Genomic DNA, 25524 nt, shown 5'->3' with positions numbered 1-25524 from the left:
GTTGAGTGTCCTGCCCGAGAAGTCTGTCCCGGTGAAGAAGGCTAGAAGTGTTGTGGCAAATACGTCTTCTCCAGTCCCCCAAGCTCCAAGGGCCAAAGCCTGTCGTCCACCTTTTCGAGGGTCTGTGAGTTGTACCCATTCCAAGCCATACGTTTGTATACTCACCTGTACGCCCAAAGCTAAGAGCCAGCATATTACCCTTGTATACTTGCCTGTATGCCCAAAGTAAAGATCCAGTGTGCCCTTCTGTATACTCACCTGTATGCCCAAAGCTAAGAGCCAGCGTATTACCCTTCTATACTTACCTGTATGCCCAAAGTAAAGATCCAGTGTGCCCTTCTGTATACTCACCTGTATGCCCAAAGCTAAGAGCCAGCGTATTACCCTTGTATACTTACCTGTAAGCCCAAAGTAAAGATCCAGTGTGCCCGTCTGTATACTCACCTGTACGCCCAAATCTAAGAGCCAGCATATTACCCTTGTATACTTACATGTATGCCCAAAGTAAAGATCCAGTGTGCTTTTCTGTATACTCACCTGTACGCCCAAAGCTAAGAGCAAGCGTATTACCCTTGTATACTCACCTGTACACCCCAAAGCTAAGAGCCAGCGTATTAGCCTTGCATACTCGCCTGTATGTCCAAAGTCAAGATCTAGTGTGCCCTTCTGTATACCCACTTGTACACTCAAAGCGAAGAGGTTTAGCTGGTGCTAATGCTGATGCTGGTTTAGCTGGTGTTCACTAGCAAACCAGCAGACTTACTGGCAATTTAATAATGTGTTCTCATTCTTTTGTCCTATTTTTAAATCATTGTCACTTGGGGTTGGGGTTAGAGTTGGGGTTTTGGTTAGGATGTCTGCAATGTAACAGAAAGTCACTCTAACCCCAACCCCAAGTGACAATGGTAAAAAATAGGGAAAAAACTATGAAACACAATACATAAAATGACATGAAAAAGAAAGTCGTACTACGGACATAAAAAAAAATGGAAAATCATGTCCATGACCATGAATAAATAAATCAATTTAATATTTTGTGACTATACCACAACTTGCCTTGAAATTCCATAGTATTCGAAAAACAGTAGCAAAAAGTACCCGGATGACCTACTACTTCCAGCAAGATTTTAAAGTGTGCATTGGATGGACACATTACTATCCCATGAGCCCCCGAGAGAGAAGCTATCCAATGAAGATAAAGAAGCATATGAGGCATTGTTTTTTTTTTTTTCGAAAATGTCATAAAGTGGTGACATGGCTCTATTCAAATGTAAATACATAAGAAAACCTTTTTCCTTGTGGTTATTTTGCGCTTGTTTAACAGCATCCAAGTTAACGGCTCACCTGTTGTAAATATGATGATGTACGTCACATAATGCATCAATGGAGGATGTAGTAGGAATTTAATTCATACTACCCATATTAATACTATAAATTGTACTGCTTTAACAGTCAATAAGTAGTTACTTTATCTAATTCAGTATGTACTGTCACAGTATGTAATTTTGGATGCAGGGCAAGCGTTTCTCTGGGCAAAGTATGTGTTTTAATAGATAGCTTAGTATTTGCACCTGCTATCAAGTTCTTTCTTCTTGTTGTTACCTTAAAAGCAGTGATGTACCTGTGTGTTTAAAGGGATCATAGAAGTCATAGTGCTGTCAGGATGTTTTAAACTACCTATTTTACTTCATGCAGCTTTGACTAACCTCATCATACGCCCTTTGCACTGGGAGTCAGTGCTGTTTCAAAAAAATACAAGGTCAAATATGTTTGGGTTCATGTAGCTTACCTCTGTCCATGTCTGAAGAGATATGCTAGCTTCAGGTCATTGAAAATGTATACAAACAGGGGCTTCATTTAAACAGTAAAATAAATTGAAACAGACAATCTTGCCTTTCAAGCTTTCCTTTGCTGACTGATTCATTTTAGTTATATTTTGCACTTACTATCCTATAAGGAGTATCTCTGTGTGCTTCTTTACATGACAGATTTACGCTGACAACATCATATCTTCATTTCTTGACTGAGCTGGCATGTAATAAGCCTTTATGTCTTTTATCAAGGGTAAATGTGTCTATTATCAGTGTCTATTATATTTTATGGTACTGTGAAAAGAACACACAAAAGAAAACTGTTCATTAGCACATGCTCATTATCATTACATTTGCATTAACCCTTCAAAGAGCAGGACATTTTTTATCATATCCAATACATTATCTATATGTTTAGGAAAACATTTCCTGTTTATGGTAGGTTATGGTTGGAAGGTATTGTTAATGACTTTTGAATATTGTCTTTGTCTCTCTGTTCTCATTAACTGTGAGGTCACACACTGCTATTGACACCATAGCCACGGGTGAAGAAAATACTCTTCATGTCCATTTTGCAAATGCGATTGTGTATAACATCCCAAAGTCAAAAGAAAAACATCTCGACAACAAGTTTCCCGTTGCACTCATATTCCCATTCCTATTCTGGCATTGTGGGAAGAGGTATCTGTTTGTTTTGTGCCCATTCCCAGTTTTTCCCTCCATTGAACTGACCCCTGAGCACCTTGTTGATCACCCGGCAACAGACACGCCAGTGTGTCCCGGTCTTTCAGCTAAAGCGGAAACCCAGCTCTGAGCCTCTTCTTCAAGACTCCATACAGGCTACCTGACTGTCCTACCAATGAGGGGAGTCCACATTCTGAGGCCTGGGGTGTCACACATAAATAGATGTGACATCTCAAGCCTTCTTTTCTCTGCCTGAATGAAGGAAAGAAATAATGTGGTCTGGATCGGGTCCCCATGCAGACTTCACAAACATGTAGTGTATATGACCTGATGAAAACTGGAGTAGAAAAAACTGTAATCTGTCATTTCGCCCCTAATAGTTAATTCATTACACCTTTTATCCGTTGATCAAGATGTGTGTCTTATGTATTCTGATCGCTTTTTCTTATTAAAATGTAGTATTATTATTTTAAAATTATTTAATATGATTAGGCATTATTGTTCTCTGTGTCAGTTCTTGCTTAAAAACCCCAAACAATACAGCAAAGCTGTACGCGGTGTTAGAAAACAGCTTTTCTACTATTAAGAAGCAATATTTTCCCTGGAATTGATTTTCTGGGGCCTATCTTTATGGGACCATTTTTTTTTAAAGGACAAGTTTGGTATTTTCCACTTAAAGCCCTGTTTTCAGATTGTTTATGATGAAATAGAACGGGTTTGACTGAAATTTCAACATATGCGGCTGCCCCGAGAATTTTCGGGTGTTTGTTTTTCACCTCCCACCTCTATAATGGCTGTATAGGTCCACTGGAACAATCCTTCCTAAAATGCATTAAACTTTCATTTACAAAGACGTGAAACTCACCGAGTGGTCAGGGGTGTTCACTGATATGCTCAAACTAAAATCGTTGGTGGCGACAATCCGCCTTTGCCAATTGCAAGAACAGAAACAAAGTTCCGGGTGCGGAGTAATACCGTACCTCACAGCACATCTAATACAAGTCAATGGAGTGGGCCAAAAACTACAATAAAACCTGTTGGAATGCGTCTTTTGCAGCGATTTTTGTGTGAGCATATCAGTGAACACCTCTGACCACTCAGTGAGTTTCACGTCTTTGTAAATGAAAGTTTAATGCATTTTAGGAAGGATTGTTCCTGTGCACCTATAAAGCCATTATAGAGATGGGCATGGGAGGTGATATACAAGAAACACCTGAAAATTCTCGGGCCAGCATCATATGTCGAAATTTCAGTCAAAACCAGGTAACACTTTATTTCGATAGTCCACTTTAGACATTTTACTAACTATGAGTAGCTTTGCAACTACTTATTAACTACCAATCTTTAGAGAATTAGAAGAATGTCTGCTTAATATCTACTAACACTTTATTGTGATGATATCTCAACAGACATTCAACTGTCTATAAGTATCTTTGCACGTGCATGTCAACTTATTCCACTAACCCAAACCTCTTCCCTAACCCCAACCCTTACAGTCTACTAATACACTCATGACAGTTAGTTGACGTATAGCTGCAAAATATTGAAAGTTAGTTGACATGTAGTTGCAAAGTTATTTATAGTTAGTAGAATGTCTTAAGTGGACTATCAAAATAAAGTGTAACCCAAAAACATTCTATTTCATCATAAACCATCTGAAAACAGGGCTTTAAGTGTAAAATACCGAACTTGTCCTTTAAACATCAAAACATAATAAGTAAATATATTTTCGTCAAGGATCTCTATTCATTTACAAATATATTAAAATCAATATCTAATAAAAAGCTGAACACAAAATGTTGTATGCTTAGCTATAATACATTTTAAATAGCTGGCCAGTCCATTTGTTATACAGTTTCAGTCTACGTTCAGGGTAAATTTTGATTTAATGGTTCAAATTTAATTGTTGCTTTTTCATATTGACACAACCTTATCTTAAAAATTTCTGTGAAATAGTCACACATTATTTTGCTCAGTTTTTCGTGGCATTATCACATATTTCCACCATTTTACGTGCCCATGCCACACATTTCTTTTCCGTGTGAGTTTCACGTATTGGTTACTCAACTGTTTTTCTTATTTTTAAACAATTGTCACTTTGGTTTGGGGTTAGATTTGCTGTTTGCGTTAGGATGTCACTTTAAGTATTGGTTTATACTATTTTTTTTGTATGCTTTTTAAACCATTGTCACCTGAGTTGGATTTGGGTAAGGATGTCATTTTATGTAACAGAAAGTTGTTCTAACCCCAAACCGAAGTGACAATTGTAAGAAAATAAAAAAACAGTTGGTTAACCAATATGTGAAACTGACACGGAAAAGAAATGTGTGGCATGGGCACGTCAAATGGTGGAAATACGTGACAATGCCACGAAAAACTGAGCAAAATAATGCGTGACAATTTCACATATTTTTGTGAGATCATTAGCAACATACTAACTTCTTAAAACGAAAAGAAGCACTTGATCCATATTAAACATATAACTACTGTAGATAGGCCGAGAACTGAATATGTAAGAAATAATTGATGATGGGCCATTGAATTATAAGAGAATATTATTTTCAAATAATTCAAAGGACCGGAGTCAACTATTCCTCTTATACTACAGTTACCACAAACATGGCTCTGGTGGTTATGTAAGAAATAATTAACTGCGGGTCAATGAGTTATTCGAAAATAATGCACACTTAAGGTGGTAATGTGGCATGACGCGAAGTGGAGTGCCTTTACACCGCGGGTATGCATTATTTTCAAATAATTCAAAGGGCTGGAGTCAATTATTCCTCTTATTCCACGGTTAGCAGAAACATCGCTGTGGTGGTTATGTAAGGAATAATTAATGACGGGCCATGGAACTTTTCAAAAAGAATGCACACGTGAACTAGGTGGTTACGAGTACACCAACTGTACAGTTTGTAATGATGAAACATTAAAGACTGGGTAAGGTCAATTCTGACAATTGTTTCTAAACACATTATAAATGTTAGAAATGTATTGCTGAAACATTTTGTAAAGACTATGTAGTACTGAATTGTGAGTTACACCGTTAAAGGCGGAGTCCACGATGTTTGAAAAACGCTTTGGAAAAGGAGACGGGCCGACTACCAAAACACACTTATAGCCAATCAGCAGTAAGGAGCGTGTCTACTAACCGACATCCTTGCCGGGTTGCGTATGTGTGGGGCGGGTCTATCAACAGAAGGTCCAGATTCTATTGGGGGTAGGGGCGTGTTTGTTTAGGTGATTTCAAATATCAACATTGGCTTTCAAACATCGTGGACTCCGCCTTTAAACTGTTTTTCTTCCATTCTGAGTTCAGGATTATTTGGGCGGGGTTAAAAGGGTGGCTAGATGACGCCCCGGATTTACCGAGCATGGCATCCATTCAGGTTCTGCAGTATTTGAGAGTTCAGAGAGACGGCAGCTTTCTAGGGAGTGGACATGGTTTCAGCGCAGATAGTGGACACTGGGGATGCCACATTTCTTAATATTGTCAGGATATTTGAGACACAAGACACGAACCCAAATGCGGACGTTGACAACAAAGGAATTTATTAAACAGGGGGGTAAAACAGAAAAACAAAACCCACGAGGGGGCAAAACAGGAAAAGTAAGACACGACACTTAACAAACACTAAACTTAACACAACTAACAATAAACTTTTTCAAAACATTAAACAGACTAAGACTTCACAAGTTACTTACAGGCAAACCAACAGGATAAGCGACAAGACGAACGTGCAAAGAACAGCAAACACAAGGACAATAAATAGGGACAAAGTAAATTACATACACCTGGAAATCATTACAAGTAAGGGATCAGGGAAAAAGTGACGAGACCCGGGAAATGCGTGGTCAGAATAAACCAATACTAAAACCACGCATCTCCCACATAGAACATATGTACTGTCAGAACCCTGCCATGCTAAACTAGATCTAAATACAAACAAGGATCTGGCAGGATTCTGACAAATATGATATTGAACCGGTCCAAAAAACGCATATGAATTGCAGTTTTTCGGTTTATGCATCCAAATGCATCCTTTTTATTATTCCCTGTGCATCTGTTCCTGTGTCTGCAAATCCACGTGCCTTTCTGCAAGTAAATATTAGTTTACTATGGGCTATAGGTGGATGACTGCTGGTGTCAGATTTTAGCTACTGTACTGCAATACTGTTAAGTTTAATTTACTTAAGTATAGGTATATTTATTTAAAAAAAAAAAAGGGGCCAATTTATGCTTTATGTATGTGTATTTTACAAATTTTTCAAAAGTAGATTTTTGCATTTACGCATTTTAAAGTCAATTTTAAGTTGTTTGTTTCTTTTTAGTATCTCTGTTCGTGTCGCCTAAAGTAAAAACACTTGAATAGGCTAGAACCGCACCGTAAACCGTGGTTTAAAAACCAAGGTTTGAACCGTAGACTAACTGTAATGTTGCATCCCGGTGGACACAACCCCACCATTCCAAAGCAGAGAATCCGGCATATTTTTCTATGATTTTGATCAATTATTTTATTTAATTGCCAATTGCCAACACATTTTTCTTTGGTGTGAAAAACTGAGAAAATATTTAATATCAGACTTTACATGGACTAACAGCATTTTTCCAATGTACAGTGACTCAATGGTCGACGATGTACAGAGATAGCCTGGTCCAGAATGTGAAAATGACTGCCACCTTTTGCTGTTTTGAGATCCAATGCACAGTTGAGTAATCATGTGTGCCACCAACAATTGCCAGACACTCAGATTCTCACCACAGGGCCGCACAAGCGTGTGTCTATGTCCCCAGAGGCTCAATAAACCAGATGGGGCTCTAAATGCAAAATTTCATTTTGTATCATTAGTAGGTTAGTTCACCCCTCATTGGCTTACCATCTGCCATCAAGTCAGGCTATTCATCCCTCCACTACACTGCAGTTGAAGCTGACAAGTTAGATCCTTAGCTTTGATGCCTCTCAAAGCCACCAATGGTTTCTGTGACATGGTGTTAGTGAAGTGAAGGACTTTTGTTATAAAGTCATTCCACTAGAAACAAAGGCTGGGTGGTCAGATTTTACATCTGTTTAATATCATTCATGAATGTATCGTTATTTTTAACAAGACCCTACGGTATGAACAAAGGCCAGTTATTGAATTAGCATAATTCTGCCTATTAATTGAGTATGGTGATGATATTATTTAAATCTTTTAATTCTGCCTTCAGAATTTACTATTCCCTTTCATTGTATAAGAACAGCAATCAATATTCTTTGTGATTTGCTTCTTGTGTTCCAGAAAAGAAATTTTTTTATATAAAATGTGAACTGTACATTTAGTTGTTTAGTTGCTGATACAGATGTTTCTCCATAACATCATTGTGATTTATATATTCACACTTTATTCATTATTATGATACATTTACAAAGAATGAGATTACACATAGGGTGAACTTGCTCTCTGTTTTGCTGTCAGTGTCATTAGCGCTATCTCATGGAAATTCATATGTATTTTACGAGGTGGATAATTTGTGCGGTCACATCGATAGATTTTTGTATGATTTCCTTTTGCCGCTGTCACGTTGGTGGCCCTGTGGTGAGAATCTGAGTGTCTGGCAATTAACTTAATATGAATTCACACGAATAAGCCAACTCATAAAATATGGTCATAAAAAAATTAGGCTGGACACTCTTGAGTGCATTATTACACTTTAAAGTGAGTCATATTGTAAGCCATTGCACTAAATCCCCTCAACCAAATATTTAATTGGTGTCCCACAAATGAAAGTCAAGTTTAGGAATGTAAGTTAATAATGTGAGTATTTCAGCCTGATCTTATAAGAACTCGTACAAATTTTACGAGTTGGTTAATTTGTATGAAGTGAATCGTATAAAAACAAGTAGGGGGTTTTATGATAACTTTGTTTTGTACGATTCACTTCATACAAATTAACCAACTCGTAAAATTTGTACGAGTTCTTGTAAGATCAGGCTGAAATACTCACATTATTAACTTACATTCCTAAACTTGTGTCACGGGTGAGAACCAGGTAAGACAGGATGAGGCAAGATGCGGATCCAAATGCAGTTTATTCCAATATTTACAAGTAAATAAGCAAAAAACAAGAGCTAGAGAACACACAAGGGACTGGCGACATCTAACAACGAACGACAAAACAAGAATGAACAGGCAGGGTATAAATGCAAGACAATGACCAATGACAGAGCAGAAACAATGAGTAACTAGGACAACACACAAGGGGAGAAGCATGATCACAATGAATATCCATAGTAACAAACAAGGGGGCGGAGACACTAATTAACACAGGGAGATACAACTGGAAACAAGGGTATACATACACACAAGTAAACACAGGTACACAGAGACATAAGTATAAATCACAACACAAGTATTACAAAACACAGGGACACAGGGACCACTACGTTACATAGCCCCCCCTCAAAAGGGCGGCTTCCAGACGCCCACCAGAAAAACCCAAAGTTAATAAGTCCAGGTGGGCGGTGGCATGGAGGTGGACCCGGGGGAGGGATGGTGGGACAAGGCCACAAAAGTCCAAGGGCCAGGGCGGAGCCGTAGGCGGAGACAGGGACCAAGGTGGCGCCGCAGGCGGAGACAGGGACCAAGGTGGCGCCGCAGGCGGAGACAGGGACCAAGGTGGCGCCGCAGGCGGAGACAGGGACCAAGGCGGAGCCGCAGGCGGAGACAGGGACCAAGGCGGAGCAGCAGGCAGAGACAGGGACCAAGGCGGAGCCGCAGGCAGAGACAGGGACCAAGGCGGAGCCGCAGGCAGAGACAGGGACCAAGGCGGAGCCGCAGGCAGAGACAGGGACCCAGGCGGAGACTGCATAGCAGGCAGCCAGGGCGGAGCCGGCAGAGCAGGCACCCAGGGCGGAGCCGGCAGAGCAGGAACCCAGGGCGGAGCCGGCAGAACAGGAACCCAGGGAGGAACTGGATACCAAGGTGGTGCAGGTGGTATCAGGAACCTGGGTAGAGGGAAACAACAGAGAGAGGCCCTCTGGGCCAGGTTAGGCAGGGCAGTGAGTTCGATTATAGTCATAGCGAACCAGACAGTGAGGGCAAGGAGCTTGGGGACAGCCATCTTGGGATCTGCAGTGAATTCAGTACTGGCCATAGTCTTGGTGACACTAAAGAGTCTCTGGGGCATCTCGGTGGCTACTCTAGCTGGCCAATGTGGCACAAGGGACTCACTCGGCACAGATGACTCACTCGGCACAGATGACTCACTCGGCACAGATGACTCACTCGGCACAGATGACTCACTCGGCACAGATGACTCACTCGGCACAGAAGACTCACTCGGCACAGGGGACTCAGAAGACTCACTCGGCACAGGGGACTCAGAGGACTCACTCGGCTCAGGAGAATCAGAAGACTCACTCGGCTCAGGGGAATCAGAAGACTCACTCGGCTCAGGGGAATCAGAAGACTCAGGGGAATCAGAAGACTCAGGGGAATCAGAAGACTCAGGGGAATCAGAAGACTCAGGGGAATCAGAAGACTCAGGGGAATCAGAAGACTCAGGGGAATCAGAAGACTCAGGGGAATCAGAAGACTCAGGGGAATCAGAAGACTCAGGGGAATCAGAAGACTCAGGGGAATCAGAAGACTCAGGGGAATCAGAAGACTCAGGGGAATCAGAAGACTCAGGGGAATCAGAAGACTCAGGGGAATCAGAAGACTCAGGGGAATCAGAAGACTCAGGGGACTCGGAGGACTTAAAAGACACAGGAGACTCACTCAGCTCAGGAGGAACAGAAGACTCGGGGAACTCAGAAGATTCATAGGAATCGGGGAACTCAGAAGATTCAGGGGACTCGGGGAACTCAGAAGATTCACTCGGCTCGGAGAATTCAGAAGATTCACTCGGCTCGGAGAATTCAGAAGATTCACTCGGCTCGGAGGACTCGGGAGATTCACTCGGTTCAGAGGACTCGGGAGATTCACTCGGCTCAGAGGACTCGGGAGATTCACTCGGCTCAGAGGACTCGGGAGATTCACTCGGCTCAGAGGACTCGGGAGATTCACTCGGCTCAGAGGACTCGGGAGATTCACTCGGCTCAGAGGACTCGGGAGATTCACTCGGCTCAGAGGACTCGGGAGATTCACTCGGCTCGGAGGACTCGGGAGATTCACTCGGCTCAGAGGACTCGGGAGATTCACTCGGCACAGGAGATTCACTCGGCACAGGAGATTCACTCGGCACAGGAGATTCACTAGACTCAGTGGGTATTACGAAACTGGAGACCACAGGACGAGGGACTCCAGCCACCCGTACAGATACTAATGGGGCATCCAACAGGCCGGCGATGAGACCTCGGAACCTTGGCAGTGCTGTAGAGTTCATCAATGCAAGTGGGTGAAGTGGAGTGGGTGTGGCAGGCATTTTGTGAGTTTGTTCGGGTATGGGAGCCATCTTGACAATGGGTGTAGGTGTTACTACTGCACCTTTAACAGCTGGAACAGTGATGATGGTGGCCTTCTGATAAATCGGAGCTGGTATGGATGTGGGAAACTCGAAAACTGGGGCAGGTTTAACAACAGCAAACTGAGGCATGGAGTGGGATGACGTAGCGGCCATCTTGTGCGCGGACGCTGACACAGGAGACACAGAACTCGAGAGAACAACGTCCGTGCTTACAGCGGATTGCTCGGTCTTGGGTCTCCTCCTCCGTTGCCGATGACGTGAGCATTGCGCTGGCTTACTGATGACTGGCTCGAGTGATCTTACAGTCTCTGCTGGTCTTTCGGCGGGGAACTCCCACAAATTCCATCGGTTACGGTTGTGCAGGTAACCGACGAAGCCCCAGAAATCCAGTATACGCAGCCCGTCCACCTCTTGCTGCGGCACGGGTTCGTCGAGACATTCATTTAAATAATTCTTCAGTTCCGAGTCACTGAGGTCCAGGCCATGCGAAAGTGACCAGAAAGTTTGCGCAAAACTGCGAACAGGTTGCCCCTGTTGCCGGAGGGAAGTCAGGTCGGCGAGTGCGTTCCACCATTCTTCCTCCGTGGTGGGGGGTGAAACGTGCACTCGGACACTGCTGAGACGGAGCATAAGGACACAGGGAAAACACCAGGGAACTCGGGAAATCACGGGAAAGAGGAATTGCTGCTGGATCCTGAAGGGTCGTTCGTTCTGTCACGGGTGAGAACCAGGTAAGACAGGATGAGGCAAGATGCGGATCCAAATGCAGTTTATTCCAATATTTACAAGTAAATAAGCAAAAAACAAGAGCTAGAGAACACACAAGGGACTGGCGACATCTAACAACGAACGACAAAACAAGAATGAACAGGCAGGGTATAAATGCAAGACAATGACCAATGACAGAGCAGAAACAATGAGTAACTAGGACAACACACAAGGGGAGAAGCATGATCACAATGAATATCCATAGTAACAAACAAGGGGGCGGAGACACTAATTAACACAGGGAGATACAACTGGAAACAAGGGTATACATACACACAAGTAAACACAGGTACACAGAGACATAAGTATAAATCACAACACAAGTATTACAAAACACAGGGACACAGGGACCACTACGTTACAACTTGACTTTCATTTGTGGGACACCAATTAAATATTTGGTTGAGGGGATTTAGTGCAATGGCTTACAATATGACTCACTTTAAAGTGTAATAATGCACTCAAGAGTGTCCAGCCTAATTTTTATGAGTTGGCTTATTCGTGTGAATTCATATTAAGTTAATCAAGCAAATGTACAATTCTCATAAAAAAAACAACAAAAACAAAACCGAACCCCTAACCCCACCCCTAACCCCAACGTCACAGGGGTCAAGGCAAATAGTACCAAACCACAAATGTGGTCATATGAATTAATACGAATTAACCAACTCGTAAAACATGTATGAATTCTCATGCATAGCGCTGGAGTGTCAGCACTAAAGTACGAACTGATATGTTTATTTCGTCAAAAGCACATTCTGATTTTTTTAAACTTCCACCGTTAAATCACTATGCTGCCATGACACCTTGAGCCATCTTGTGTTGACACCAATCCAGAAATCATTTCTGAGCATGACCTAAACATTATAGCAAGTGCAGTTTTATAAGATTAGTATAGTATTAGAAATGAAAATTATACTCTTGAACAACTAACAACCAATTAGGCCTGTATACATGTTTCAGAAATACTTTCAAAATAACATTTTTATGAGAAACACATTTCCAAGTACACCTTTAAAATTCAGGTATATTTATTGCTAATTATTAAAATGGTTTTGTGGACTGAATAGTCAAAAACCTTGACAGGTGTTCTTATTATAATGTTTTACCTGCACATGGCATGCACAACATCACTGTTGGATGTAAGAGATCTTGTAGACAAGTAGCTTCAGCTTTTTTTGACTGTCATCTGTAATCATTGATCCTCATACGAAGACCTCCATCTGTAAATGCATTACAGTATAATTAAAGACTACTAAATTTTATCATTGTATAAGAGTTAACTGTTGTGCTTCTTTAGGTCTCCCCACAAGGGTATTTTATTTCGGGAGACAGTCAGCTAAGAAGATTATAAGACCAGTTTTCAATTTATCTCCCACCCCCAGACTCTTCTTATTGACTGACTTCCTTATCACTGTTTTCCAGATTCCAGAGAATGACTGGCATCGTCATCCCAATCTGACATTTTGGAAACTGCTAGTTTTCGGAGAGTAAATTAGTTCAGGCTGTTTCGACCCAAAACGTGTTTGCTATATTGTTTAAGTTTAATCTAGTTTTGAAACAGATGATGAAAAGGTCTTACATTACATGACAATTGTATATGCAAGTATGAACAAACATATTTCATACATACATAAAAAGAATATGCATTTAATATACAGTATACAGGAATTCATTGTGATGGCTACATTTATTTTATCCTTATTATTAGGCCTTATACTGTCACATATAATCATTATCACATGTAATAAATTCAACATTGATACTGTTCGTTTTATATGGTTCATTGTCAATGTCTAAAGATGCTACAGATGTCCAGAGAGCAGGGTAAACAATGGTGGATATTAAAAAATAAACCAGGACAGGCAGTACGTCATTTCACCCCTTAGCCATGGAAAAAACACAGTGTCATACTGTCAATAACACATTATACTAACTGTAGTCTGCTTGCTGTCAATAATGTGAAATCACAGTTATGCTTTTATCAGAATTTTACAACGGTTTGGACTTTTTTCATAGTGAGAGAAAATTTGATGCAAATTTCTGAAATCATACAACAATTTATTTTTCAACATAGCTCACATTTCGCGCATTTGCAAATAGAAAAGTATTATATCACGCTATCAAATAAAGCTATTACTGGCTTATATTAAAGTCTTATTTCTGTAAAGATATGTACACCTTTCTTTACAATGTGAAGCCAACCTTTGAAATATTAATATGCACTCATTACTTTAGGTTCAATGGTGTACTTTTTCTACTTCCCCATTGACAGCTTTGTAGAATTATTTCCAAGAGTGTAGTAGACATTTTTTGCTTTACTTTAATTAGATAACCACATTTTTTCCCACAAAACTCGGTTATTTTATAATAAAGAGTTGATGCGCAATTAAAACGTACAAATTACAACAAGAGCGAGCGTCAACTGACAAAACGCACATAATCCCTCTCACACAGAGACAAACGCAACGTCGGTGGAAAAAACCGAAAGCATATAAAAAGCTTTGAGGAGAGTTGATGCTCAGTGTCTGGGATCTCAGTGGTGGAGATGTTGTGTTCGGGGAGGCTGGACTTTAAGCTGACATTGAGATTGAGGAACATTGCTGGACGCACATGGTAAACGGAGCTGCTCGTGTCTCTTTCCCCCTTCAGCACCACGGCTTTGGACAGCACCAGGCATTCAGACCCTCCTTCACCTTTACCCTCAGGATAGCTCTTTACTTCACTTGACTTTATGGAAACATTTTGCACTGGTTTGGACAAGTAAATTTACAAGTGTTCATCTTGGAGCGGAACCAACGGATACACCGTCACAACCGTTCTGGCAGGATAAACTATTCCATTGTGAGTAAAGCATGAGATTTGTAACGCAGATATATGCTCTAAAATGAAGGTGCTATAAGGGGTTTGCGCGGAGATGCCATAAAAGAACCATTTTTGCTTCTTCAAAAACCTTTCAGTCAACATTTTTTTTTACCCTTTTATACTCCGTAAAACCTTTATTCCTCTACAAATAACCTTTTGTGCAAAAGAAAGGTTGCATTTGGAATCATACAGCCAGGCAACTAATCTTTTGGGAACATTTATTTATTTTTTAACTATTTTTAATCCAGCGCTGGTTACGCACCGAACAAGTTTTGTTTTTCCAGATGATTGTTTTGAATAAGTTCTCTTTTCGACACCTGTCGTATGTGAATATCATATTTCTATCAAAAAAAAAAAAAAAAAAAAATCGTTTGCTTAATTCTGATTATCAACTTGTCATTTGACCGCAATAAATTAACTTAATTTGTAGGAGGCCTACGTCTTCAGTCATTTGTGGTTTCACTTAACATAAAAACTAACATGCACACTTGATATTTGCGTTCAATATCATATCAAAGTGGACAAATAAAAGCGTTGCCTTTAGTCTACAGTTTCACCCGATTGCTGGAGCGCGCGCGCTTCGGTGTTCTGGACTTCTGCGCGCACACAGCTGCGTCGAGTTGCGTCGTTAGCATTGCAGATGTAATATAAGTTTAATGTAAGTATCAATTTAAAGAGATTTTTGCTATCAAATAGAGTAACATATAGAGGATTTTTTTTTAGATTCGACTTAAAGGATATAAAATGTACTCTTTGATTTTAATTCAATAAGAATTTAAAATCTTTTAACGTTTAAATTGATTTTAATAAGTAATATTTAGATTTTTAATAAACATAGGTGTTTATTTAATAATGTGAACAAAACACGATCAAACTATTTACCTGTTATGTCTTGCGCAAAACGTGCGCCAATTTGTGTTTTTGTGTGTGTTTAATTGTTATGTTTAATAATTTCTGAGTAATTGTTGTAGTTATTATTAATATTATTATTACAAATTGAAAGAATATATGGTACGTTTTTGATAAATCGGGACACCTTTCTACCTCATGGTGACGGTGCAAAGGTATTCTAAATTTATGCTATTACAAATGACTAAAATTAAGTTCACATAAAGTAACGTGTATATCTAAACGACTTTCTTTCCATCATCCCTAGGTCATTTGTCAAGGGTCGTTTGCCTCTAGTATTTGGTTAACCGAACCGCGAAGCTGCTGTCTACGTGGACCGGTGCTGATCTCTCTCGTCCGACCGCAAGGACCAAACCCAGAGACATGGCCACGAACGGCACGAAAGCCTCCGATGGACACGTTTTAACAGAGGTCAACGAAGCGCCCACTGCAAACGACAAACCAAAAACTCTAGTGGTTAAAGTTCAGAAGAAGGAGATTCCTGAAAGAGAAACATGGAAGGGAAAATTTGACTTTCTTCTGTCTTGTGTTGGCTATGCCATTGGACTTGGCAATGTCTGGAGATTTCCTTATCTGTGCGGGAAAAACGGAGGAGGTAAAGACGAACCGCAGCAGTTACATGTTTCCCTGAAAAAAAAGGAGTTTAAAAATCTCTTAATGGACGAAAGCCTGACTGCTGATTGAGCACCGTATTCACATACATTTATATTTCTGCTCCGGTCTGTGGGCCGTACGCATCCACTGGACCATAAATATAAACCTAATTTTGGATGTAAAAACCGAAAACCTTTTTTAATGTCTCAATTTCACGTTTATTACTCTTCTGTTTGTTTAGGGGCCTTCTTGATTCCTTACTTTTTGACCCTTATATTTGCCGGGGTCCCATTGTTTCTTCTGGAAACTTCTCTCGGTCAATACACGTCTATTGGTGGTCTTGGAGTTTGGAAACTTGCTCCTATGTTCAAAGGTAACCATATATAAACATGGATCACGCTTAAAACTGTTAAAATAATCATTATTTATTGTCATTTTGATATACTGGACCAATGATAGCATCAATTAACATTTTTTAATTATGTAAATTTACTGTAAGTAACTGTGTCATTTTGTCAGCCCAATGTAAAAAATGACAAATAAATATTATAATGTAAATACTTGTGTAATTTTCATAGGTGTTGGCCTGGCAGCAGCAGTCCTGTCTTTCTGGCTTAACATTTACTACATTGTCATAATTGCTTGGGCTATTTACTATCTCTATAACTCACTCACTACAGTAAGTACACTACCGTTTTGCATTTTGGCTGAGAAAACCCTCATATAGCTAAAAACAAGAATAATAGAAACGTAAGAATAGAATAAACAACACAAAACTGCATATGAAACTGCAAGAAACATTTCTTTTTTTTAAATGCCCTGTTTTAGGAGCTCCCCTGGAAATCTTGCGACAACCCTTGGAATACAGACAAATGTTTCTCAAACTACAGCACGGCAAACATCGCCAATATGACAAGCGCCGTCGTGGAGTTCTGGGAGTAAGGGCATCTATTTTTGAAACACTTCAGAATTTCGTATTCCAGCAAGATACAGGCACTGCCTTTTGTCCTGGGCTGTGTAAAAGGACCACTGTTGTCTGACAAAAATGCGGCTATTGTGAATTTTTGGCAAACAACCCTTTAGTTGAATGATTTGCATGAGCAATTAGATGAGCTCTATTCGAAGGGTTTGTGCGATACGTGGTCTGACAGATAAAAATTCTAGACCTACATTCTTTAATAGTCTTTTTTCTCCTTTCTTCCCTCAGACGTAACGTTCATCAGATGACCGATGGTTTGGAAAAACCAGGAGAGATAAGATTGCCACTGGCAATAACACTGGCTATTGCCTGGGTTCTGGTCTATTTTTGTATCTGGAAGGGTGTAGGTTGGACTGGGAAGGTACGAGGTGGAAAAAGCTATTTAATGAAGGAAGCAGTCTTTTAAAAATATAAGATCTGACTACTCAATCTGTTGAAAGGTTTCGGAATTAGAATCTCTGTCATTTTCAAAATGCGTTACCAAAAAAAACCCTATGATTGTTTGAGAAAACAGAACCACATTCTGCATTCTGCATAATGTCAAAATCTCTGAACAGCCAAAACTAAATCTGACAGGCTTTTGTCATCTATTTTTTTAGGTTGTGTATTTCTCGGCCACATACCCGTACTTCATGCTATTTATTCTGTTCATTCGTGGAGTTACACTGCCAGGAGCGAAAGAGGGCATTTTGTTCTATGTCACGCCTGAGTTCAGCAAACTAAAAGAATCAGAGGTAGAGCGCTTTGTAATTACCATACGGTAATAGACATGTGTTCACAGGCGTGTAATTTGGTGAATTTTTATCGTGTCTTCTGTCCTCGTAGGTGTGGCTTGACGCAGCCACTCAGATCTTCTTCTCGTACGGTTTGGGCCTGGGCTCTCTCATCGCCCTCGGGAGCTACAACCCCTTCAACAATAACGTTTACAAGTATGCAGCAATTGTAAGATTTAAGAGGCATTTGAATGATGTTTTAATTTTGTACATAACTGAGCAAAAACATAAGGTCGAAAATTTAGAATTCATTAATTTATTGGCATTTGGTCAAGCGCGTCTGAACGAATTTTATCTTAAACAAAATAGATTCTTGTAACCTTTAGATTAGATAATGATTAATAACTAAACAATCACGTGTTTCATCTGTTTCTCAGGGACTCAATCATCGTCTGCTGCATCAATTCTTTCACCAGTATGTTCGCTGGATTTGTCATTTTCTCTATCGTAGGGTTCATGGCCCACATCACAAAGCGGCCCATAGCAGATGTGGCTGCCTCAGGTAATTATGATGGATATCAGTAAAATCACAATAGTTCTGTTACAAACTCCAAAACTGGATAAAAACAACAGTAAAATTAAAAGTATGACATTTATTTATTAAGTCCACATGCCAAAATATTAAACAGTATAGTATTTGTGTTTTTAATGTTAGCAGATTACAAAATTTTATAAAAAGTGACCAACTCATTTTATAATGTTAGGTGAGATTACACACAATAAAGCAAATCAATTTTATGTCATAATACAGATATTAGAAAACTAATGTAAGATGTTTGTTGTTTTTATCCCCAGGGCCAGGGCTGGCGTTCTTGGCCTACCCAGAGGCAGTCACACAGTTGCCCGTCTCACCACTTTGGGCAATTTTGTTTTTCTCAATGTTGCTTATGCTTGGCATTGACAGTCAGGTAAAGCACATTGCACTGAGGTTCAAAGGTTAATACTGGTTTAGACACTATGCCCAGTTATGCTATTCATCTCTTAGAAGTAGACATTATTTTCCATTTAGTTACAACAGAATATTTAACACAAATAAGGTATTTGATGGCAAACTTGCAATTGATGGATATGAAATTATATAGATATAAAATCTCATTTTTAAATACTTATGTCTGTAAGTAAATTCATGTCTAAACCAAAACATCAAACAGAAGCCCAACCTTAATTATGTACCCCAAAAAGTTTTACCAAATGTTAAATGCTCTGTTATTTACTAATAATGAGTAAATGTAATTGTACCACATTGTTAAATGGAAAACAAATTGGTGCATATTTCTATCTGATCTTACAGATCGCTCATACTAAATAATAATTTTCAAGTCTTTTTGAATTTTATCATAAGCAGCATTTAAGATTGATAAAGCACATCCAGTCCCTCTGTTATCTTTAAATTTAAACCTATCTTTCAGTTCTGTACTGTGGAAGGCTTTATCACGGCTCTGGTGGATGAGTTCCCCCGCTTGCTGCGAGGAAGACGAGAGATCTTCATCGCCATTGTCTGCTTTGTGTCTTATGTGATTGGCCTGTCAAACATCACACAGGTAAATACACCTTATTCTCCCTATTACATCACCACTGATTTGATGTCATCTTTAACATGGCCATCTGAAAGAGGGTGACTGTGATGATCCTCCTAATATGCATAAATAACAAGATATTTTATATTATTGTTATATAAAAGTTAATGAAGCGAATAAAACAACTCTGCAGAATGAAAACAAAAACCTAAAAATTATTCATTTAAATACAGTTGCCAGTCATTTACATAAAGACAACATAAAGACAACCTGAATCCAACCATAACCTATTTGTATTTAACTTAGCACAAATTGATTTCAACCTTAACTTCAACTTTATTTTCAGAATGAATACGACAAAATTGAAATAACACTATACTTCTCTATCAAGGATCCACTATTTTTTTAAAATAAAGTCAATCAAAGCCCTTTATGTATTTATCTTAGCATACATTATAGTCACGATGAGGAAAAGTCAAGAAGATTATTAACATTTAGGATAATTCCAGACAAGACTTCCTGTGATTTAGTCCAACATGTTGCACACTACTACTCAACACTTTACAACACTAGAAATCAAACGATGGTCAGATCATGCACAAAAAAACTGCATGGTTTTGAATCTAAAGAAATATGTACGTCTGTAGCTAGGAATATATTAACAAGTCACCTAGGTGACATATGCACCTAGGTATGTATGTACCCGCTAATAGGCTTGCTGGACTGTGGGGCATTCAGGAATTTTGGGTGGGCAGCTATAACACACAATGTAAAATATATATAAAACAGATCTGAAGGTTTTACTTTATTTGTCTACTTCAAACAGAAAATACATAATTCATATTTTGTGTCTTACCAATGTCGGCAAACGCAGAGGGAATAAAAGGCTCTTTCTGAAGAGTACCAGCTGCCCCCAACCGAAATATAAAAGTTTTTAATGTCAACATTGTATAGATATGATAATACGGTAACGACGTTCAATATGTTGCATCAATGCACCTAAAACCAAGGTATGACAGACTCTATTGGACCTAATATAAATAGCCATCAAGGGATGCAATCTCCGTGGCTGGACATTTTAAGGTGGGCCGAGGAAAAATCTGGGGGGGATGCCCCCTAGCCCCCCGTACACTACCGCAAGGCTAGAATAATCAACGTGCTAATTTCACATGAAATATAGTTAATATAATAACGAGTAGCTTGAACATCCCGAATATCCAATGGCTACTGCGTTAATAACTACCATGGTTAGCATACTAACATTACATTTTAAACTCTAAAACATAAATACTAAACCAACAAGACAGTTTTGTGGTTACGAATGGGGGTAAATTGCAACGCTCAAGTAAAAGAGCCAATCATCAATCATTAAAGATTCTCAAGGGGAGGAGCTCTGTACAATGAGTTGTATCTGGAGTATCCTGCAAATGGTGTTTTTATTGCAATTTAGGCTTACAAAATCAAATTTATGGTACAGTGGATGACATGTTTGATTTTTGATTGGTTTTATTGTGACCGTAGCCAGTGATGCCAGAGATATTTTTGATTCTTCATTTCCCATATAGTGTAGGTACTACAGCTTTCTATAATAGACTAAAATAATCAAATGTTTTACTAATTATGGGATTTTTGCTTTATTTACAGGGTGGCCTATATGTGTTCAAACTGTTTGACTACTATTCTGCAAGTGGAATGTGTCTGCTGTTCCTGGTGTTCTTCGAATGCGTCTCAATATCCTGGTTCTATGGTAAATCTTCTCAAATGCCTCAATTTCAAGCAGACATTGTTGATATTAAGCTCTAAATAAAATGTTGACCAGATACAGTAGTACAGATAAACCCATTCTTATATACATTTTTATCTTTTTATTTTTGTTTTAAAACATGCCACGTTATTAAGTGTCTTGTTATACAGTAGATTTGTATTCCCAAAACGCTATTTAGCCTATATATTTTACAGTTAGTCACTCATTCTATTGCTCTGCCCATCCAAACGTAACGCAAACCGCATGCTCATTATTATCAAAGATCTTTATAATTCATGCTAATCTGACTGCCAGACTCATTTCCACAGTCATTTCATTTGAATGAACGTGAACCTGTCGAATCTTAATTGTTTTGCATGGCAGGCTTGATTATGCAAACTACTGCATGATTCTCTATTTGCATTCATCAAGAGGGCGCACGTAACAGTCCCCAGCCCAACAATAACACAAAATGAAGCGCTAATGCATTCTCAAACAGTAACTCTCTCTCCTCTTACGTTGTGCCGGCTGCAGGCGTCAATAAGTTCTACGGCAACATTGAGGAGATGATTGGCTACAAGCCCTGCATTTGGTGGAAACTCTGCTGGGTTGCGTTTACCCCTTTGATTGTGGCGGTAAATAGTTTCTCAACCTGTCTTTGTGCATTAAGCGCCTCTAAAGTGGTCAAATTTATCACAAACTGTTTGTTCTTTCTGTCGCAGGGCGTCTTTCTTTTCAGCGCTGTTCAAATGGTGCCACTGACAATGAATAATTATGTGTTCCCAAAGTGGGGACAGGGTGTTGGGTGGTGCATGGCCCTCTCATCCATGGTTCTCATCCCGGGATACATGGTCTACATGTTCCTTACTCTGAAGGGCTCATACAAAGAGGTAACGTTACCGTTTTTAAACTCAGCCACAGGTGCATCTGTCAGGAAACATGAAAGTCTCTCCATCGACGACGCAGTAATTGATTTAGATGACGTGCATTATTAATGCTGATGTTTCAGCATGGGGTGAAGCATGCGCTGTTCCTATTTCGTGGCTATTGGGTTCGTTCTAATTGCACCAATTAGTCTCTGGTTCTTGCCATTTAAGTGCGCAATCAGTGACTTGGACCGAAATGAGATGCATGGGAGGGTTTTTTGCCGCATGATGCTTACCTCTCTATCTCTAAATCAGGTTTCTGAAAGTAGTAATTAGGAACAAAGAGCTCCGAGCTGAATTCAGAGCGAACATTCAGATTGTAGCTTGTAAGAATCTCGAGTCTTTTGAATCAGCATTTCTCACCGCAGGGAAGCGAATGTGTGGATTTGATTTTTTTCTAATTCGTCCAATCAAGGTCATACTTCGTACTTTCATACTTACGTTTGCACTTTCTTTGCTCAGCATGAACGTTTCGCCTTTCCTAACTTGACAAGTTTTCGCTCTTCTGTGTGCAGCGCCTTCGGATAATGATTCAACCCACAGTGGTTGTTCGAACTCAAGAGAACGGGCCCGAACAGCAGGCTGAAAACCCCACCCCAGCCAACGACGAGGCCTACATCTAACCGTCAATCTCCTTCATCAATAAAGGTCAACTTTCAGTGAGGGAACAAAAGCGTAATCATGGTTGAACACAACCAAGGACTTCCACGTCTAAAATATAATCACCTACCTCCACGGGAACAACAACCTGATTACAGTTTGATTTCTTTGTTTTTTGGAACATACATAGGCTCCAAAAAAATCTATCCAGCAATGTTTTAGGGTTAATCTGTATTTTATATGCAAGATTGTAGTCTTTCTAAACAAAAAACGAACAAAAAAAGGTCAAAGTATAACCACAGGATTACTTAAATTAAACAATAGTTTGACAATTGGCGTCCCAGTGTAATTCCAACACCACTGTGTTCATTTACAATGACGTGTAATTAATGTATTAAAATATAAAAATACAATTGTAGGTTAGAATCGAATTGTATTTAATTGTACCTGAAATATATATGTATAAATATAAAAACAGGGAGAGAGAGACTATGGGAGTGTGCAACAGGGCAAGATTAAGACCTTGTGACTACGTCAAGGTTATGTAGTCAGACAACATTTTTCAAAAATCTTTAGTATCAAAGACCACTCACCCCCACCCTTCAGCCTTTGGGCAAACCTGAAAAGCACAAGATCAGTATGGATTTGGGTTTACAAATGCTCCAGGCAGCGATGAATTACCAGCCATGGGGCAAATTGACACAAAAAAGACTGTTAGTTTTTTTCCTTCATTTTCTAAGACGAAAAATATCTTTGTATGTGTTTTTTTAGAATTATTTTAGTACATGTTTTCTACGTGAGAGTAAGAAGGACCAAATTCATGTTTTTGTGCAAGTATGCTACTGACAGATCTGAAACACTGTTTTTTTGTTGCTTCTGTCTCACCACATCACTGCAAAGCACAGGGTACGAAAAGTCATTTTTCGGGGCAGATGTACCCTGTGAAACCACTGTTAACCTTGCTCACCACATTTGCTTGCCACTCCTCAGGAAAAATTGCGAAAGTGACCAAAATTTACTCTCCTGGATCAAAAAAAGATTATAGCTGTGAGAAGCCTTCGGCAAATAATGAGTACAGAGCAGAAGCTATAGTCTGTTGCCATGGTTTCAAGGGTCATTTTGTCAGACGTCATTGACAACCAGCATGTAGTGTCAAAAATTGGCATGCCGTTGTTTTAAATGAAATACAAAGTATGGGATTTTTTACATACATTGAATAGTGGGGCAATAATTAATTTTTAAGAAAAGTTTAAATATATAAAGGGTTATATATAACAGAGAGAGAGAGAGAGATGTGACTATTTTTATTTCCCTTTTTAAAATGTCACCAGTAAAAAGCACAAAGCTTTAAAATCACAAGCAACAAAGGATGAATCTGAGAAAAAGACCAGGTTAGTTTGCGTCTATGGCAGCTATATGTGACAGGGATATGGATCCATTGGTCAGTTTCTTCTCTGCAAGACGTCTGATGAAAATGTGCAATCAATAAGCGTTTTCGTGAAATTGTATAAATTTAAACATCAGATTTCTCTCTGAAACAATGTTGTAAAACTGTACCGTGTAAAAGTATCTGTGAATGTCTGTTTTGAGGATTTTGTCTTGTTGAAGAATCTTATATTATTTACTGTTTACTGCAATAATGCATCGATCTCAGAAACTAAAGCACATATCTTTCCGAAATGTAAAAAGAGTAGTAATAATAACAAATGAGTAACAATAATGAAAGATTATAAGAGATTAGAAAATATGTCTAGTCAAACAAGATATTGTTTTGTATATTTCTAACTGTTTGAGCCTAATGTAAAATATTCTATGTAAAAAATATATAATAAATGTCTTTAGATGGTGTTATATAAAAGCATGATTGCCATATGTTAAAGGATAAAAATAAAGTATTATAGATTATAATGTGTGCTTTAATGTCTCATGTGTTTTATTGCATATCAAGAATTTGGTGCCTAGAAAAACAAAATTGCATCTGAGAAAAACGTGCATTTTCTTATTAATTCTTAAATAATTATTGCTAAATGTTGAGATTTTTTTTTACAAATAAGAAAGCCATTTTAAACGGTTTTGAATATTAATATTTTCCTTTTTCTATTGCATAAATATACAATTATATTAATGTATATTAAATATATTTTAAATCACTGTTGGCTGAAAAGATCCACAAAAATTGAAGCTTTATTTATTAAAATAATTATTGATTTTGCTATAAAAATAAATTAATATTTTGATATTCAAAGGCAGTAGAATTAATGTACAATGTATTATTAATATTATTAATAAGCAAATTGACATTTTATAATATTTTTTTGAATGTCAGCAGATTTTTCCATAATCGACAGTATGGTGGATGATATGAAACATGATCATAACAGTGTGATTTGACCTATCATTGAATAAATAGATGACCTGGTGAATTCTGTCCAGATCATAAAGATGTTAATCATTTAATGAGATGAATTATTTTCCCAAGGGAGCATCAGAGCATTAATTCTGCTTTTATTTAGTTTTTTATTTGAATTTAATGGTAAATTCATGCTTACATTTGTAAGTGAAGTTCTTCCATGTATTCCTGTGAATCAATCCTTATGTTCCGACATACTGTAGTGGTTTTATTGTAAAGTTCCATATTGTGTCATTCCCTGTGGACCACATTTGCCACCGCTGTGATACAATGCACGAGGATCCAATTGGCATGTCAAATCTAGTCTGGGTGGGGGGTTGATGGGAGACGAGACATTTGGAAAAGGCTTGATGTCGGAGTCGTTCTCTCTCTAGTCTTTACTGCTGAGCCAATGACAGAATTTACCTCAGGCAATGTGCAAACCAAGTGTAAATGTTAATTTGTTTGAAAGGACTAGAAACCTAGTATATAACATTTACTATATTTTAACTGAAC

General features: G+C 38.9%; 1 protein-coding gene across 1 annotated transcript; it reads left to right on the top strand.

Annotated features, from left to right (window-relative positions):
• Positions 1 to 14223: 14223 nt before the first annotated feature.
• slc6a1b (solute carrier family 6 member 1b) lies at positions 14224 to 24531 on the top strand. Its single transcript, XM_065265900.2, has 15 exons — positions 14224 to 14556; positions 15734 to 16081; positions 16322 to 16453; positions 16659 to 16759; positions 16909 to 17018; positions 17288 to 17420; positions 17659 to 17793; positions 17885 to 17988; positions 18210 to 18334; positions 18628 to 18740; positions 19242 to 19373; positions 20994 to 21096; positions 21628 to 21728; positions 21816 to 21983; positions 22535 to 24531. The coding sequence occupies exons 2-15, from the start codon at positions 15850 to 15852 to the stop codon at positions 22640 to 22642; spliced, it is 1797 nt and encodes a 598-aa protein (XP_065121972.1). The 5' UTR covers positions 14224 to 14556; positions 15734 to 15849; the 3' UTR covers positions 22643 to 24531.
• Positions 24532 to 25524: the final 993 nt, after the last annotated feature.

This window comes from Paramisgurnus dabryanus, chromosome 14 (assembly GCF_030506205.2).
Source record: "Paramisgurnus dabryanus chromosome 14, PD_genome_1.1, whole genome shotgun sequence".
In the NCBI taxonomy this organism is placed as follows: domain Eukaryota; kingdom Metazoa; phylum Chordata; class Actinopteri; order Cypriniformes; family Cobitidae; genus Paramisgurnus; species Paramisgurnus dabryanus.
Note: the sequence above shows the minus strand (reverse complement) of the source record. Positions and strands in the feature narration are given on the sequence as shown.

Coding starts and splice junctions, on each gene's coding strand:
- slc6a1b (XM_065265900.2), top strand. CDS start 15,850: ATGGCCACGAACGGCACGAAAGCCTCCGATGGACACGTTTTAACAGAG. Junction 16,760..16,908: donor TCTATAACTCACTCACTACA/GTAAGTACACTA, acceptor GCCCTGTTTTAG/GAGCTCCCCTGGAAATCTTG. Junction 21,729..21,815: donor TTACCCCTTTGATTGTGGCG/GTAAATAGTTTC, acceptor TTTCTGTCGCAG/GGCGTCTTTCTTTTCAGCGC.